This window comes from Bufo bufo, chromosome 8, assembly GCF_905171765.1.
Source record: "Bufo bufo chromosome 8, aBufBuf1.1, whole genome shotgun sequence".
In the NCBI taxonomy this organism is placed as follows: domain Eukaryota; kingdom Metazoa; phylum Chordata; class Amphibia; order Anura; family Bufonidae; genus Bufo; species Bufo bufo.
In genome coordinates, this window is record NC_053396.1 from 203,627,143 (window position 1) to 203,646,513 (window position 19,371).

The 19,371-nt window shown below is 44.6% G+C and overlaps 2 protein-coding genes across 3 annotated transcripts in view; both read left to right on the top strand.

The window, feature by feature from the left end:
* WDR62 (WD repeat domain 62) overlaps nt 1-6,164 on the top strand; it is a 52,263-nt gene extending 46,099 nt beyond the window's left edge. For both annotated transcript variants that reach the window (XM_040405959.1, XM_040405960.1), the window contains exons 28-32: nt 3,381-3,438; nt 3,994-4,734; nt 5,330-5,415; nt 5,544-6,060; nt 6,095-6,164. In XM_040405959.1, the coding sequence (XP_040261893.1) occupies nt 3,381-3,438; nt 3,994-4,734; nt 5,330-5,415; nt 5,544-5,777 (1,119 nt within the window). In that variant the 3' untranslated portion in view covers nt 5,778-6,060; nt 6,095-6,164. The remainder of the gene's footprint in view (nt 1-3,380; nt 3,439-3,993; nt 4,735-5,329; nt 5,416-5,543; nt 6,061-6,094) is intronic.
* A 7,589-nt stretch (nt 6,165-13,753) lies between these two features.
* On the top strand, nt 13,754-18,487 carry LOC120977828. The gene is made up of 2 exons (XM_040405961.1): nt 13,754-15,205; nt 18,305-18,487. The coding sequence occupies exons 1-2, from the start codon at nt 13,822-13,824 to the stop codon at nt 18,307-18,309; spliced, it is 1,389 nt and encodes a 462-aa protein (XP_040261895.1). The 5' UTR covers nt 13,754-13,821; the 3' UTR covers nt 18,310-18,487.
* Nucleotides 18,488-19,371: the final 884 nt, after the last annotated feature.

The window sequence follows — 19,371 nt, forward strand, 5'->3', positions numbered from 1 at the left end:
AGTCAGTGGGCTTTGGGTGAGGCCTCTTTCACACGACCGGGTGGCTTTTTCAGTGTTTTGCGGGCTGTTTTTAGCAAATCCGTTTTTTTTTGTTTGTTTCAGTAGTGATTCCGTTCCGTTTTGGTTTCAGTTTTTTTGCGGATCGGAAACGGAAGCATGGCGCATACAGTAGTTACATAGACAAAATTGGGCTGGGCATAACATTTTCAATAGATGGTTCCGCAAAAAACGGAACGAATATGGAAGACATACGGATGCATTCTGTTTTTTTGCGGACCCATTGACTTGAATGGAGCTACGGAACGTGATTTGCGGGCAATAATAGGACCTATTCTATCTTTCAACGGAACGGAAATACGGAATCGGAATGCATACGGAGCACATTCCTTTTTTTTTTTTTTGCGCAACCATTGAAATGAATGGTTCCTTATAGGGAATGCAAAAAACGGCCCTAAATGGAAAAAATAAAACTTTTGTGTGAAAGAGGCCTGACACTGGATTTCCCTGGTTTACTTGGGGGTTAGAGAACCCAGACCTCCAGGTCAGCAGGCCCCTGGGGTGACTTACTGGTAGAAACCAGTTGTCAATTTATTCATAAGTTTGTAGTAGCAATAAAAGGGGAACACCACAACACTAACTTAAAAGAAAATCCTTGGAATTCTTATATTATGGAAAATACTACCATTTACTGAAACAGACATGTCAGGAGAGGTGACCGGGGGTATTTGAACACATTTGGAAGCTGGACAGCCCCTTTAACCTCCTAACAGTCACCTTAAAATTGGAAAAACCTTCCCAAAATTTTTATTTAATTGTAATTATTATTTTTAATCTGTGTCTGCAGTTAATCTTGGTGCACAACTTGTTTTATATTTTTTTTATTGTAATTTTGAATTACAGTACATTACAAATAAAAGGTATAATAATTACAAGTCATAAATCAAAAAAAGAACATATATATATATATATATATATATAATATATATATATATATAACAAAAAAGGCTCACAGCAGCACAAGAACGATGATGTGGGTGCAAGTAATCCTCACAGCCGCAGGCTCAAAACGGCTATAGGCAAGTATAACATCAAAAGGATGAGGCAGCACTCCAAGCATAAAGTGAAAAAATGGTGGATCTTTTAAAAGATCCACCATTTTTTCACTTTATAATATATATATATAATTATACTTAACATTAATATCAAGACACAGGTATAACATATACGCACATATTTTATAAGTATTCTAAATATTTCATTTCCCTAGGGAGTTTCTAAATTTTTCGACTTTGTAGTGTATTGGAATGGAGTCATCAGATTTTCTATTTCCTGAGTTTGCAAGTGTGTTTCAGTAAAAGTTTTCGGAACTATTTTCAGATACATACAGTTTATTAACTGTTAGTTTATTTTTAGGGAGAAGGATTAAAAACCCCCAGCAATTTTAACGGCATTCACTGTGTGGTAAAAAATAACATATCTTTATTATGTTGGTCACTACAATGATGGTGTAAAGTTTCTAGATATTTTTCTTTCCTCCTGCAGCCTGTCAGCTCCCAAACTGCCCCCCTACCCTCTCCTCCTGCTGCTCATATCTCTTGTTCGGTAGCAGCTAGAGAAATGTTTGAAAGCTAACATTCCAAGCCTTCATACAATACCAGATTCACAGCATTATTATCTTCACTACATAAGAAGATATTGCTGTTAGGGCTCATTCACACGAACTTAATTTCTTTTAGTGTCTTTTTTTTTTTTTTTTTTTTGCGGACCGTATGCAGCATACCATTTATTTCAATGGGTTCACCAAAAAATCTGTAGTTACTTTGTGTGCATTCCGTTTCCGTATGTCCTATTATTGTCCGCATCACAGACAAGGATAGGACTGTTCTATTAGGGGCCGGCTGTTTCATTCCGCAAAATACGGAATGCACACGGACGTCATCTGTATTTTTGGCGGACCGCAAAATACATACGGTCGTGTGCATGAATTCTTAGAAATCGGGATGGCAGTGAATGTAGCTGAAAGTAAAAGCAGGTTTTACTGCGCTTATTCCCAACTTGATTACTAAGGCCTCCTGCACACGACCGTATGGCTTTTTCAGTCTTTTGCGGTCCGTTTTTCACGGATCCGTTTTTTGTTTCTGTTGTGTTTCCGTTTTTCCGTATGGCATATACAGTAATTACATAGATAAAATTGGGCTGGGCATAACCTCTTCAATAAATGGCTCCGCAAAAAACTGAACGGAAACTGAAGACATACGGATGCATTTCCGTATGTGTTCCGTTTTTTTGCGGACCCATTGACTTGAATGGAGCCACGGTACGTGATTTGCGGGCAATAATAGGACATGTTCTATCTTTGAACGGAAAAACGGAATGCATACGGAGTACATTCCGTTTTTGTTTTTTTTGCGGAACCATGGAAATGAGTGGTTCCGTAACGGAACGCAAAAAACGACCAGTAAACGGGGGGGAAAAAAACGGTCGTGTGCAGGAGGCCAAACAGTGATATCTCCTGCTGATGCTGTGCTGGAATGCGAGGTTTCAAACAAGACCAGGCCCATGTCTCTAGCTGCTACCAGTCCAGAGATATCAGCAGCCAAAGCCCAAGCAGAACTCCAGTAAAACTGTTAGGTGGTTAAACCATCTTACTGTTTTACCTGTAGGGCAAGTGATTACAGAACCTGTCCTAATCACACAGCAGTACGTTACTTCACAACACTGATGTGAGGAGCTGCCTCATCCTCCTCTTCTTGTTTAATCTCTACGGGAGTGCAGTTCATGAGGAGACATGAAGTACAGAGAGGATGGACAGGACATGCTGTGGTAATGGAGGTTGCATACAAGAGCTGCTGCTCATTACCACATCTCCACCTCCTCTCTGTACTTTGTCTCCTCATGACCTCCATTCCTACAGAGATTCATCTGAAGATCATATTAAACTGTATTCAGGACCATAATTCCTGACGAGCAGAGAGGAGGCTGAGGCAGCTTTTTACCTCAGTGTTCTGAAGTAACTTGTCCTCCTGTGTGATTAGGACAGGTTTTGTGTGTACTAATAGGACTTCGGCCATTATGTTTCCCCTGATGATTGCTCCCCAGACAAATTGAGCCATTATAAGTAATGAAAGTTATTTGGGAATATATTTATAATAAAGTAATATTTAAGTATTTTCATGTTATTAATTACTGGAGAACCCCTTTAAGTCATATGTATGCACTGCAAATGAACTAAGTATGTTATACCGGGTCAGATGTTGGACGGGTTGCCGCTCTACATGGATGATTTTTTTCAAAGTAACTTTCATTTAAATTAAGGGATTTTATTTGTTTAGTTATTCTTGGTTAATATATTTCATTTTTTTAAAATATTTTTATGGAAGAGGCCGACAGAAAAAGTAGCAGACCGAATGGAAAGGAGAAAGTCCGAGAGGCATGCTGGTAAGTGTTTGTTTTTTTAGGTTTGCTCTGCGTATTGTTTGTTGTAGTAAAATTCCCTTGTTCTGACATCTGCCGGACCACCCTGGCGGATCTGAACATCTAAATAAAACACCCTCTAAATTATCCCCTCGGGTTTCTCTACTTCATGGTACAACAACCTCTGGCACTCTAGCTGTTGTGAAACTACAACTCCCAACATGCTTCATACACTTCTATTAAAATTTACTACAACAGCAAAGCAAGTGCGCATTCTGGGAGCTGTAGTTTCACAACAGCTGGAGTGCCAAAGGTTGCTGATCCCCGATCTACTTTACAAGTGATGGCCTGTATTCACTTTAATGGGAGCATCCGAAACCAGTTCTGTTCACTGCACAACATCTGGAGCTACTGCAGAACAGCTGTGGTGTCCTGATGATAGACCTTCATTTGTAAAGATGCGCACATCCCCATTAAGATGCGGACTACCCCTTTTAAATAAAAATTTTATAAAAAATCTATACAAGTTTTTATGTGCAATTTTATAAAAAAAATAATTTTCCTTAACTTTTTGCTCAGAAATCTCAAAATTAACATCCAGTTTGCAAAAACTTCCACTCGATGAGAAGACATCGTCATCCCGATCCTCATTTCCCGGTTGTTGGCCAAATAAAAACAAATCCAACAAAGGGAGGTCGTACATGGAAGCGACTGCTAGTTCCAAGGCGAAAATATTACGTAGTGTGTCAATGGGAGAGAACATTAATGCCACCCAAGCAGAAGACCACAGGAAGCTGTCTCAGAGTTCAAGGCCGGTGTCCAGCATAGACTTGTTGACTCTAGAACAGAACAAGTTCCTTCCTGCGGAAGATGGCTACTATAAACCTCACCCAGCTTCTCCATCTTATGAGCAGATCCCCTCCTCACACCAAGAGAAGGTGAAAACTTTAGTCAGCTCCTCTAACTCGCTGTCCGATAAACTTCTAATGCCTCCGCCATCCAGCTATGGAATCCTTTCTCGTCTAAAAAAGAAGGCGAAATCAGTCAATAACCTCTCAAAGGCGTCTAGAAAAGAGGAGATGAATGGACTAAAGTCTAAAGATGGAGATGTCCCGAAGACTGGACTAGCAATCAACATACGAAAAAGGAGAAACTCATCATCAAACAGTTGGCCACCGGATGTCCAGGACTTCCCCAGAAGGGCATCCATAGCAGACTTTCCAAACCACGCCAGTATCAGTAGTAGTAACTGTGTCATGGAAGACGCTCGCATGTCAAATAACAACCCATCATCTTCATGCAGCAGACCTGAAGAACCAAGTAAGTCAATGTTAAGTAGTGGTTTGAAGCGTAAGTCCAACCAAAACCTAACATGGCTGTGTGACTACAGTTAAAGGGTATTTCCATCTCTGTCATGGTTTAGGTTGGAACACCTTGAAGTGTGCAGCAGAGGTTAAGGATACAGCCACGTGGGTTGCACTACAGTGTTTGCGAAACAGTGTAGGGAGTTGTGTAAACAGTAATTCTGCGGTTTCCTTGTGGAGTCTCTGGGGGTCATCTGGGAAGTCCTATAGCTGTGAATGGAAAATGCACGCATGTACGGCATGCTCTCTATTCATGGCAGGGTCCCATTCTTTAGATAGGTGCACGTTACATAGTTAATATGGTTGAAAAAAGGCATAAGTCCATAAAGTTCAACCAATGTATAGGGATAGGTGAGGGTTAAAAAAAAAAAAATGGGGCCCCCCCGCCTCACCGGGTAAGTGAAAAATATCTGGGATCTGCTCCTATAGGACGTTTATGGCATATATTATCGGTATGCCATAAATGTCCAGGTGGGACAATCCCTTTATTTAGAAAAATGGGCTGGTCTGTAGTAGGTGTTGTCCTCTAATCTGTAATTTGCCTCTGTCAGATGTGGAAGTACTGGCAAGCCGATGTGAGCGAGTACTAGAGGAGCTTCACAGCGCCTTCCAAAAAACCCTACAAACTTACAAAGAGGTAAGTGATTGGAAGGCGGTGTGCATTGTGAATCTTAACCCCCCTATTTTTCAGGTATACCGGCCTCTTCTTGGAGGAGATCACCCCTTGTTACACTGATTCTGATTTTATTAATCACTTACTTACAGATTGAAAGCTGTGGCGGATCCCAAGAAAAGAAGTCTCATCTAAGATCTTTATTCTTCAACGCCTTCGATCACGTTCAGTGTGAAATAGACTTGGTGGGAGTCGAGCGAAGAAAGTCTTCTGTAAAAGAGTCAATGGCCCACGAGAGGTGCTCCAACACCCCAACTTTACAATTACTGGAGCATTACTCGGACATGATGCTGCAGCTCATGAAGGAGAAGATTAACAGCCAGTGAATGAGTAGAAACATTTTCTGTAAGACAAAAGAACATCTTCCATCGTGTTTGGAGATCTTGCTGTTCGATGACGCACTATTAAGTGGATGTGACTGTATTTAATTATGTGGCACTTTCTTAGTTCTGAATGTATTGTATCCGACTCCTTCATGGACTTTGAAACTAAAGTGACGCGTGGGGCTGGTTTATCCTCAGCCAGGATAGTGGATGCTCAGAATGGTTGTAGAAGGTCGCTCTACTTGGATATTTTTGGTCCTGCAGTCATGTTGCCAAATGGATGCAGGTCCTCCTGCTCACGTCATCTGTTTATTAGCTAGGTCCTCTCTTTGAAGAACCCAGTCCATCCATGCACACCTGGTGTTAACATATTCCTGACAGCTCTTTAAGGAGACATACAGAACGTGACCTCTTCAGTGCGCATCTTTGGGTCTTCCGGTGGCATATGGTTGTGATAAAGCACCCTAGAAATGAATGTCCCAAGACTATTGCAGGGGTCCTCTTTTTACGTGCAGCCTTTTGGGGGGGCACTGGTTGCAGTAGTAGCAGCATGTTCCAGTTTCCCACAGGATGAGTCGGGTTTCTCATGGGTAAAGTTGTCCTGCTATAGGCCCTGCTACTAACCTACTGAAGAGTGGTTGCTGATCAGACTTTACAGCAGTTTTCCATGTCTTGTTTATTCGGAACGGCCACTGATCCCTACGCTGTGTACACACTGCCTGGATTCATAGAAAAACCTTCTTCATTTTAGAACTGCTGCTCTCCCTTCTATATTTTGCAGTGTTTCTGTATGTATGTAAAATATAACCGCTTTTATTTGGGGTAAAATATCCTTGTAAAAAATGGTGTAAATGTTTTATAGCCTTCACCCCAGAGAATGGAAACCTTATCAATGTGAGATTCTTCTCCTCGTGTTTTGTATCTGCGTTGTTCTGGTGATAATAAATCATAGGTCAGAAAGCTGAGTTCCTGTATTTCTTATTATCGAAGTGGATATTCTGCAGAAATGAGCAGCCCCCCCGCCCCCCCCCCCTTCTTCTGAAATCGGGATCATCAACTCTAATTGCATTAGAAATGTGAAGAATGGAAAATCCAGCCAGCTCACCATACTTCAGTGACTCCACACCCTCATACATCACGTGGCTGATAACCTCAGAGTCGCACCAATGCTGTAGTAACCGCTGGGGTTAATGCCGATGCATGATAAAGACTAAGGAGCTGACATCTTAGTAGAGGACAAACCTTTCCAATTTATTCATTTATGATCTGTGGTACTACGCATGTTATAGACACAATGATACGTGAACCATGTGAAGTGTATCAATTGCACAATGAGGGTGCTGAAAAAAAGAATATTATTATATATGGAATGCATTGGTGATGGATATAAATTGGGTGCCCAAATTTTTTAAACTTCCTTAAAACATTTTTTACATGCACATAATAGAGATATCTGCCATCTCAAAATCTTGTGAAAGATTCGCAAAGCCACCAAGGGTCGGTGATTGGAGGCACAAGCTGCAACTGGAGACTATTAGCTTAAAGGGCTTTTCCAGGATTACAGATCTACTCATGCAATACCCCAGATAGGGCATCTTCAATTGTTTATTATATATTATTATGTCATATTGTTTAATGTATCTGATGTAAGCTCCCTGCCAGGAGGGAGTGTTGCTGTGTAGATTCAGAGGAGAGATGAAGCACACTGCAGAGCTCCTGCTCATGGAAGAGATTCTCCACAGAGATCAACTTGATTCTGTCTCGGGTGAATCCTTGAAGACAGCAGAATGCTCAGCACTGTAGCTATACAGGTGAAATTATAACAAGTTAGGACCCCCATCAGCACAATTCAGGACTGGAACACTGAAAAACCTTCATTACACAAGTGGGCAACTACAGACACAAGTGCCAGCTTATTGCTGTTGGCGAAGGGAAATCATGAGAGAGAATGACTACTTTGGAGTGCTATTGCCTGCCACCATACTGCAAAATCTGGGGGTAGAGACATTGCACCTTGTACAGACAGCTGGATGTACTGTAACTCATCCTTTATACTCTGTAAAGCAAAACATTTGTTGTTCATCAACTTCTGCCTGATTCCTTCTCACTGCACCGAACCCCAGGAAGCAACAACCTAAAGGAGTACACCGTGACACAACATCTCATCTTCACCCCCGGCTCCTCAGGGGCTTGCTGCACTCTTGTCACTTACCTTGTGTACATCTTCCCCATGCTTTTTTTATTTTTCAGTTTGGACTCCCCTGAGCCATTCTCGCAATGTAAACCATTCACTCTGGTTTGTTTCCACCCTGTATGTAGCACTTCCCATTGCTGTATCCATCCAAACCCATGATGCACTCTGGATCATATTTAGTGAAGAAGATTGAATATGTTGGGTATCCGTACCCAAGGTAGATACACCAGTTGCCAAGTTCGCAAAACGTACGGCATTACCCTTTGAGGACATGGCACAATTAAGGGATCCAATGGATAGGAAAGGTGAAAGTTTGCTTAAAAAAAAAAAAGACCTGGGAGGCAACTTCAGCTTTGTGGCATTCACTTGTGTAGCCTGTATTCTTAACGTCTGGTTAGAACACTCCAGGTGTTGTGAAACTACATCTCCCATCATACACACCTGCTTGGCTTTTCTCTAAACTTCCACGCAAGGGGAAAGAGCATGCTGGGAGTTGTAGTTTCACAACAGCTGGAGTTCCGAAGGTTGCTGATTTCTGGGTTTGAACAACTAGAGATCCATTCAATAAATAAAACGCCCAGAGACCAGATTTTAGAAAGTCTGCCCCTCTTAAAGATGGCCACTAGTTTTTTGTCAGATGCCTCTGCGGAGTCAGTCGGGCTTTCAGCCCGCGCTTTGGTACTTTCCAACTCAGGCCAGAGAGTGCTATGGTTAAAGGTAGGCTTGAGCGAATTGGGTTCAGACTTCTCTATCTGAACCAGATTCCTTTGAAAACTTCATTTAAAAAATGTATTGGCTCTGCTGAGGCCTTGTTCTTCTTCTCGCCACAAGTAACGCAAAACTTGCTTGGTCTCGTGCCTGTGATGTCACATTACAGTTCGGTTCTGCCCATAAATAATCCAAAGCCGTACTGAGGCACAAACCCGAGTGTGGCTTTGCATTTTGAAACAGTAACTTATGCTCAGAACCGAACTGTAATGTCACAGGCACGAGACTAAAGCAAGTCTCGTGTTACTTGTGACGAGAAGAACAAAGCCTCAGCGGAGCCAATACATTTTATTGCGGTATGGAGCACCTATACTAAACAAAGTTTTCAAAGGAATCTGGTTTGAACCTGATTCGTTAAAGGCGTGGTCTGGTGACATGGCCTCAAAAAATAAGCTGATTTCCCTTTCATGGCCAATATATGTTTGGCACAGATCTGGATAAAATATTAGAGAATGCTACAGACCATAATAAAGGGTTTCCAGATGACAGATTTCAGAGAAAAAGGCAGTTTTTTTCCATTGAAAAACCTTATGAACAAAATTCCCGTCATCTTAACAGCATTTATTAGGAAATGGAATAAAGGACTTGTACAACTAGGAGCAATAGAATCAAGTTTGGAGATAGGAAAAGGTCATTACTCCCAGTTACTTTTGGAGTAGAAACAAAACATGAAGTACAGGTTGATAATAAACTTGAAACCCTTAGCTGATTTATCACAAATTTAAAATGGAGACAAGCGGTAATGGCAACGTTCGACTTAAAAGATGCCTACTACCATATTCACACACAGTCCAGACAATTCCTAAGGGTTCCAGTACAACAAGACATGAATATCCAACATTTCCAGTTTCGATGTCTCCCCTTTGGGATATCCTCAGTTCCACACATATTCATCAAAATCATGACTGAGGTGATGACAACATTAGGGAAAGAGTCAATGATAATTATACCTCATCTGGATGACCTAGTGGTAGTAGTGTATACAAAGGCTCAGCTTCTACTTCAGCCCTTGACCATATCCCAAGGACTTCAGTCCCTGGGATGGATCAACTGGGACAAATCCAGCCTAACCCCAGACAACCAAAAACATTTTTGGCCATTCTTCTGGATTTGGTAGCCCAAAAATCTTTTCTTCATGCGATAATAAAAATAACGAACTTTCAACTTCCGGTACATCAATTCCAAAATAAATCCTTTTGTTCAATCAGTATGGCCATGACACTCTTGGGGGCTCTACCCTCCTTTATCCTGACTGTGGCATGGGCGCAATTCTGTATGAGACCTCTACAAAAGCTCATTCTGGCCAGATAGAACAGATCCCTAACAATATTAGAGAAAAGAATATACTTAACCAAAGAAGTGAAGAGATCAATAAATTGGTGGAAATTGGAAACTGAAACTACTTTTCTCCCTCAGCCCCAGGGATCGTCCATAAGCTGTAGATGTTTTCAGCCAAAAATGGTCCTACAGTCTAGCATACGCATTGCCTCCCATTCCACTAATCCCTAGAGTGCTTCAGAAATTTATATCCAAAGAGTGCAGTCTAATAATAGTATCATTCTGGCCCAAGAGGAGTTGATTCAGGCTACTGAAGACACTCGGCAAAGAGGAACTTATTATCCTCAAAACCAGACCTACTGACCCAGGGACCTGTGCTTCATCCAGACATAAAAATTCTAATATTATCAGCTTGGATTTTGAGAAAAATTGATTATCAGAGAGTGTACAGACAATGTTATCTAGTAGAAAATCTAATACCACTAAAATTTACCTTACGTTTGTATCGTGGTGTGGTAAAAATTAAATGAAGTCACTCCTGATATATCGTTAATTTTAGAAATTTTACAGGCCGGCTTAGACTTAGGTCTTTCTCCTAACACACTCAAGGTTCAGTTTTCTGCATTAAGTGCACTCGACAACAAAAGTTTAGCAGAAGTATCTTGGGTCTCAAGGCTTCTCGGAGCTGCAGACAGGATTAAACCTAGAATAAAAAGATTTAGGGGGTCGTTTATTAAACAGAAATACACCTATACTGTGACTTTTCCCCCGCTGACGCCAGGTTTAAAAAAAGTGGGCGGGGAAGGGGACTTTCTGGCAGGCCCATCTCATTTACCATTTTCAATGCCCGTTTTAGATGTAGAAAATGATCTAAATGTAAGACAGCTAGAAAGCTGTCTTACATTTAGAAGTGTTGGTGGATCCACTGAAGTTATGTAGAGGCCGGCGCCTCTTCATAACTTCGGCGGATGCACGCTAGCACAGGGCCTTATTAAGACCAGCATCTAAAACTCCGGTATTAATAAATATGCCCCTTAGTGCCTCCTTGGAACTTGAATGTGGTTCTATCATGTGTAACGGAGTTACCTTTGAGCCATTGGAAACTATCGCCATCAAATGGCTTACCATAAAAACAATTTTCTTAGTGGCAATTATGAGAGCAAGGAGGGTTAGTGAATTACACGCACCGTCAATTCAGGAACCTTTTCTTAGAAGATAAGTTAGTATTTAAGTTGGATCCTAATTTCCTGCCAAAAGTAGTCAATTCTTTGCACAGGTCCCAAAACATAGTGGTTTCCTCCTTCTCTGTCAATCAAAAAAAAACCACTCAGGAATCTGGTTTCCACATGCTGGATGTTAGAAGGGCAGTATCTAGAAGTGACAAAACAATGTTGGATTCACAAACCTCTTTTTGTACAGTTTGTTTGTGGTCCAAATAAAGGCAAGAAGGCAGCAAAGTGTTCCATCTCCAGTAAGCAATCTCTGAAGCCTACAAGACGAAAGGGAAAATGGTGCCACCTTCTCTGAAAGCGCATTCAACAAGGTCAATTTCTGCTTTTTGGGCAGAGAGATTGTAAACTTCTATTCTGTCGAGCACCAACATGGAAGCGCATACATACCTTTAATAAACATTACAGGCTTGACATGCACTATTTTCAGACCAGAACATGGCCTTTGGACGAAAGGTCCTCTGTGCGACTGTCCTACCCTAAAAAGTTTTCTTTGTTAGTTCTCGGATGTGCTGTTATGGAGACGACTGGGGATATGAGTATTACACTCACCGGTAATCTGGTTTCCTGGAAGTCTCCATGACAGGCACATATTCCCCACCCTAAAGATCTTTTTTTTTTTATCTTAATTTCTTTATTATCCTATATTTGGTGGTCCATTAAAAATACACTGGAGAGGAAGGTAAGGGATGGGGCTTTAAACCTCTCCGTGTATTTTCATGTCCTATCAGGGGAATGCAGTCTCGGATGTGATGTCATGGAGACTTCCAGGAAACCAGATTACCAGTGAGTGTAATACTTATTCATACAGTGATAACAATTTTCCTAATATAGGGAATCCTATTAATGTGTTAGTCTATCCAGGGTCAACAGAAGACATGTACAAGAGTTTTTAATTTCACTACAGTAGAAGAAGTCAAGCTGCGGAGTGCTGCAATTTAAGAGGAAACGATAAATTGTCCACAATGGCTTGGCTGGTTTTGCCTTCCACTGGACTGTGATAAGTTGAACGCGATCTTTTGTCTTTTGAGTGAAATCTCACCATTTTTTTCCGCACAGTTTAAATTTTTGTTTTAGTGCAGATTTGACATCTTTATTTTTTAAGGTATAGATCAGTGGGTTCATCATGGGGACAATGGCCGTATTAAATAAAGAGAAGATTTTATAGGAACCCATGCTGCCTCCAGAAACTGTTACTGTGTATTGTAAGATGATTGAAGAATAGAAGATCACAACCACCATGATGTGTGAGGAACATGTGTAGAAGGCTTTACGTCTGCCAGCACTCGAGCGTATCCTTAAAATACAAGCGATAATAAAAATATAGGAAGTTATAGTTAGTAAAAGTGAAACAAAGATGTTCATGTTGCCAAGAAGCAGAATGTAAAGATCTAAAACTGAAGTGTCGTTACATGTGATCTCCCGGAGGGGCAAAATATCACAAAGGTAGTGATCAATTTCTTTCGAAATGTAACAGGTGAACCTTGAAATTAGCACAACGGTAGGCAGAACCTCCATAAACCCGAAACCCCAGCTGCATGAGGCCAGCAGGCCACAAAGTTTCCAGCTCATGACAGCGTGATAATGTAAAGGCCTACAGATGGCTACGTAGCGATCAATGCTCATGGAGGCCAAAATTGATAGCTCGTTACTGGTTAATGAACAGAAAATATACAACTGGGTCATACAGTTCAAGGTGGAAATAATGTGATTTTATTTCAAGACACGGAGGCTCATATTGCATCATCTCTCTTTACTGACAACCACAGCAGCAAAGAAAAAGTTAAACCAAATTAACATATTGCCATAGCAACCGTCCCTCCCACCGTAGTCCCCAATATAATGTCCACTAGTCCGTAGCACATCCTCTTTCTTTGCTGCTGCCACAGAAGATAAGTACCTCTTGTTTAGCAGCTCATATCTGATGGTGTTATCTGTGCGAAATTGCTTATTAACCCCTTATTAGGATTGTGTTTTTTTTCCCTGTTCACCACTGCCTTATTGGTTTTATCTTATTGGTTGCCTTTTTCTTTCCCTGTTTTTTCTTTCCCCTGATAGGCTTCCCTTGGGGGTGACTTGCTCCCCCTTCCCCTGCTGGGGACGGGGAGACGGGGGGATTTCTGCAGGAGTTAACTTATTGGTCCCCCTTCTTCTTTCTTCCCCCTCACTTACTTGGCGGAGACTGTGGGCGCGCTCGCAGTTGCGGCCTCCCGACTCTCTCCCCATCTTCCCGCCGTCCGGCTGCGCTGATCCCGTCATCTCGCGTGATTTCGGCCGGCCGCGGGATTTCGGCGGCCATTTTGGGGTGGCTTTTTTCTTGCATGCTTTCCCCTGCTCTTTCCCTCTAGCGCCGCCGGCTCCTTCCGTTTCCTGCGCCTTCTCCGTTGCGCCTGTGTCTCCCTGCTCCGGCTCACCGCTGGGTAACTACCCACTGTGAGCAATCGCTTTTTCTCTCCACAGGTTAGCTTGCCATAATAGGTGTAGACCTTTAGATAGTTTCAGAACCGTTGGCATTGATTGCCCTGTACTGCCCCTGATTACTATTTACTCAGTGGGGCATTATTACACAAACGTGGCTATGTCTCAACCCACGGGCCATACTCCATCACAATCTATGGAGACAGGCAGGGATTCTACCCCCTCTCCTATGCCTGCGCCTGGTGGATCCGTTTTCTCAGCGGAGGCTTTCCAGCGCTCTGTGTCTGAGGCCATTAGGGCCGCTATGGGCTCTGTCACTCACTCCCTCACCAAGTCTATATCAGATGCCCTCTCTACTCACCCTGGTGTCTCCAGTGACACGGCACAGCCCGATTTAACAGTACCTCACGCCTCCAGAACACAGTTGATTGGTGAGTCTAATGCCACCCCAGAGAGCGCGACCTCGCGCAAAAGAGCCTCATCCCGCCAGGCAGAACGGGCGAGGAAATGGAAGTGCGCTAGAGCACAGACTGATTTAGAGATCGACTCTGAGATCGACTCTGACGAGGAGGTTAGATGTGAGGATCTTGACTACCCCGATGAAGGTCTGTCTGATTCTGCCCCTGCCGATCCTACTCCGGCACCTACCCCGGCGCCTCCTGGCGTTTCGTCTGCTGATGTCTTCCAGGGACCTTCTGGGGTTTTGACGGATCCCCTAGGGGACCCCCTTTTCGATCCCGACAGTCTCCACCACCCCAGATCCGCAGAATGGCTCCCGCTTGATCACGTTGCTCAATACCTAGCAGCGCGTGTTCGTTGCCCTCTGACCAAGGAGGCTCGCAACAAGCTCAAAGCCGAATGCCCTAGACCCATTGTTGCTAATAAGGTCTGTGACACCCCATCCGTGGACCCCAAAATGGTCCAGTTTTTGGCAAAGTCTGGGTGGAACCCTAGAAGGGGGCTGGAGTCGGCCCTTAAGGCGACCCAGGACAAGCTCCTGGACCTTTTCGGCCCGTTGACAAAGATCTTTGAGTTGGCGGAAATCGCCAGAGAGACAGATACACCCGTTGATCCGGAGCATCTCCGAGGTTGGGTCCAAAGGGCCATATGTATAGCAGGAAATGTGAATACTTCCCTGTCAATAGAACGACGGAAAGCTATTTTGTTCAAGATTGAACCAAAACTGGTCAATTTAGCTCTCACTGAGGCCGGAGGAGAGGCACAGGGACTGCTCTTTGGAGAGTCCTTCATTAAGGACATGGGCAAGTTCGTGGGTGCCTTCACCGCCCTGGATAAGGCACAATCATCCATGAGGAGAGTGTTCCAGGGCCGTTTTTCCGCTAGGGCCGGCAATTACAGGGGCCGTTCTGCCGGCCGTTCGTCATTCCACGCCCGGGGTTCGGGCAGAGGCTCCTACGGTCAAAGATCCTTCTCTCAGCGATACTCATCCCAGGACACCAGGCAATCGCAGGGTTTCTTCCCATCCCGTGGTGCTCCCAGCCGCAGACCCTTCAGAGGTGGTTCCGGATTTCGTCGTCCCCTCGGTAAGTGTTCATCGTCCTCCTTTTTCTCCAATTTATGTAGGGGGCAGACTCCAACATTTTTCCCAGGCCTGGGAGACAATTACGTCAGACAGTTGGGTGCTATCCACTATTCGGGGATTTCAAATAGAACTAGTGCAGTCTCCGGTTCATATTCCTTTTCCTCCTCCCATCCCATCCGCAGGTCCCGCATCTCAGGCCATAGACAAAGAATTGACAGATCTTTTTCACAAAAGGGCCATCGAATTGGTCACGTCCCCTTCAGAGGGCCTGCTCAGCAGCATCTTCCTCGTGCGGAAGAAAGGGGGACAGATGCGCCCCGTAATAAATCTCAAGCCCCTAAACAGATTTGTGCGCTACAGGCACTTCAAGATGGAGGGTATTCACCTCCTCAGAGATCTTCTTCTGTCAGGCGATTGGATGGTGAAACTGGATTTGAAAGACGCTTACCTCACCGTTCCGGTTGCTGTCCCCTCCAGGGACCTTCTCCGTTTTCTGTGGAGGGGACAGGTATGGCGTTTCTCTTGCCTGCCCTTCGGTCTGTCGTCGGCCCCTTGGTGCTTCACCAAGCTCATGCGTCCGGTGGTGGCTTGGCTCCGCGGTCGCGGGATCCGGTTGATTATTTACCTAGACGACTTACTTCTTCTGGCGCAAGACCCTTCCGTCCTTCTCTCGCAATTACAGGTTGCGATGGACCTTCTGTCTCGACTGGGTTTCCTCATCAACCACGAGAAGTCGTCTTTGACACCCTCCAGGATTGTGGAATTCCTCGGCTTCTCGGTGGATTCCGTCTCGGAGACTCTCAGCCTTCCGCTGTCGAAGATCCGGTCCATCCGCAAGGAGCTGCGCAAGACGCTGGTGACCCCTCGGATTACTCTCCGCCATTTAGCTCGGATCATAGGGCTTCTCTCCTCCTCGATTCAAGCAGTTTTTCCGGCCCCCCTCCACTACCGAGCTCTTCAACGCCTGAAGCATGCGCACCTTCAGACCGGCGCCTCTTACGGGGATACGATCTCGCTGGATTCGGAGACTCGGGACGAGTTGGAGTGGTGGATCTCGAACCTTCAGGCTTGGAATGGGAAAGCCATTTGCGGACCGCGTCCGGACCTCACCATAGACTCGGACGCCAGTCTGCTAGGGTGGGGGGCCCACTGCGACGGAGTCTCTACAGGAGGACGTTGGTCTCGGGAGGAAGCTTCGCTCCATATCAACGCCCTGGAACTGTTGGCCGGCTCGTTTGCCATCCGCAGCTTTGCCAAGGACATCGCCAGTGCCTGCATTCGCCTTCGCATGGACAATGTGTCTGCTGTCCGTTATGTAAACTTCATGGGAGGTACCCGTTCCAGCATGTTGTCTCATTTGGCCAAGGAGTTTTGGTCTTTCTGTCTCAATCAGGAGATTACGGTGGTGGCGGAATATCTACCTGGTCTACAGAACATTCAGGCGGACTGGAACTCTCGACACCTCAAGGATTACAGCGATTGGAAGTTAGATGGGACGGTGTTCTCCGACATCTCGTCCATCTGGGGTCCATTCTATATCGACCTGTTTGCCTCTCGGTTGAATGCTCAGTTACCGCGTTTTTTCAGTTGGCGACCGGATCCAGACGCAGAGGCGGTGGACGCATTCCTACAAGACTGGCGCGGATCACTCCTCTATGCATTCCCACCGTTCACGATGCTGCCTCGGGTTTTGGCTCAGGTGCGGCGTCAACAGGCGGAATTGGTGCTGATTGTCCCGTTTTGGACTTCCCAGTCGTGGTTTCCCCACCTGCTGGATCTACTCATCCTACCACCGTTTCTTCTTCCGGACTTCCCAGAACTTCTTCTAGACTCCGGAGGCGCGCGACACCCGCTCCTGGTGGGGGGATCTCTCCGTTTGCTGGCCTGCAGAATATCGGGCACCCCAGCCAGGGCGAGGATCTTTCGGACGCAGCTCGAAGACTCCTGGATCAGTCGTGGGCTCCGGGCACCAGAAGGGCCTATAGAGCAGCCTGGGGATCATGGACTGGTTGGTGCGTGGCTCGGAGTCTGGATCCCTTTTCAGCACCTGTCTCGGACATCCTAGAATTTTTGACGTCCTTATTTGAGGAGGGTAAGGCGTATCGTACTCTCAATCTCTTCCGATCGGCCATTTCATCCTTTCACCAGGGGTTCGACGGACGTCCTGCGGGTCAACATCCCCTAGTATGCCGCCTCCTCAAGGGATCTCGGATGTCTCGGCCTCCTCGTCCGCGTTTTTCCTCTACCTGGGACGTTTCCTTGGTTTTGGACCTTTTCTCTACATGGCCATCTAATTCTCAGCTTTCTCTGCGCCAGCTTTCGGCCAAGTTGGTTACCCTCTTTTGCCTAATCTCTTGCAAGAGAGTTTCGGACGTCAGGGCTTTGGATTTTGATGCACGATCTTTTTCTCCGGAGGGAGTCACTTTCAATATCTCCCGCCGAACCAAAACGCATATTCGTTCTGTCTCTTACCCCAGTTTTCCTGATATCCCGAACCTGTGCCCGGTTGCTTGTCTCCAGGAGTATGAGGCTAGGACTTCCACGCTTAGACCTCCTGGAAGCCTGCAGCTATTTCTCTCTTATCGCCGTCCGTTTGCCCCGGTTTCCACTCCTACTCTGGCGCGTTGGGTTAAGTGGAGTATGTCTTTAGCGGGTGTGGACACCTCTGTGTTCACGGCCCACTCTACTAGGAGTGCTGCCTCCACTTCCATGCTGGTCTCTGGAGCTCGTTTGGAGGATATCATGAGGATTGCGGATTGGTCGCGGGCTTCGACTTTTAAAGAATTCTACTTTCGCCCTTCTCTACATGCCTTCTCTTCGGTTGTGTTACAGCTTTAAACTTGCAATATGAGCCTCCGTGTCTTGAAATAAAATTGTGGGATTTTACTAGTTTATGACGTAAAGTCATGATTTTATGAAAGACACGGAGGCGAGTATTGCCCGCCCTTTAATTCCCCTCCCTTGGGTTATTGCTTGCTGGAATGTGATGTTCTTTACTCATGATGATCTGTATTATTGTGGAATTTTGATGGTTCTTCGTGCTTGCACGTGTCAGGCGGATGGAACATTTTCCTTTCATGCATTTTCATTCTTTTCGCAGGTTGACTTTCCTGAGGTGGTTCTCGCTGGTTCCAGTGGACTGGCGGTTTCCTGTTACAGTTCTGCAGTTGCAGTTTCGAGGAGTTCCCCTCTTGACAGAGGTTCCGGATGATGGCTCTCCTGCTCTCCGGTTTCTGAGTGTTTCCCGTTCGGATGGTTCCGGTTTGTTGCAGTTCGGTTGGAATTTCTGAGGTCCGGTCCGGTAGGAGTGGCATTGCCAAGAAAGAGGATGTGCTACGGACTAGTGGACATTATATTGGGGACTACGGTGGGAGGGACGGTTGCTATGGCAATATGTTAATTTGGTTTAACTTTTTCTTTGCTGCTGTGGTTGTCAGTAAAGAGAGATGATGCAATACTCGCCTCCGTGTCTTTCATAAAATCATGACTTTACGTCATAAACTAGTAAAATCCCACAATTTTGCATTGTGAAGATCACAAAAATCTTGTGTAGCGCTGTAGTAGAGCTGGATATGTTTATGATAGACAAGTTGGACAGGAAAAAGTACATAGGAGTGTGCAGGTGGAGATCAAAGCAAACCAGTAGTAGAATGGTCAGATTTCCAATAAGAGAGATGAGATAAATAAAAAAAAACAGAACTTGCAGTCCAGGAACATCTGAGACTCCTTTAAGTCTAAAGCCTTCCATCGTGGTCTGGTTTATGGAACTCATGGATGGACTTGATTTTCCTCCCTATAAAAGTTTGAATGCTCACCTCTATGTATTAATAATACAAGATATGCAGGAAAGAAAAAGTAATTGTGGCTGCGCTCACCTGACAGGATGCCACTCTGGAAAGCATGGACTGGAACTGGAAACAATAGCTCCAATAACAATAAAATAGAAAAAAAGAGGGCCAATCTTTATTTTCTTAGTGCAGGTTAAAATCAATTATCCAATAACAGTGTCTACTCGTTTTGGACCTCTTCGGTTGGGTCTTTGTCATGAGTAAGGACTTAACCAAAGAGGTCCAAAACGTGTAAACGCTGTTATTGGATAATGGGTTTTAACCTGCACTAAGAAAATAAAGATTTGTCACTTTTTGGAGACGCTAGACCCCTTTTTTC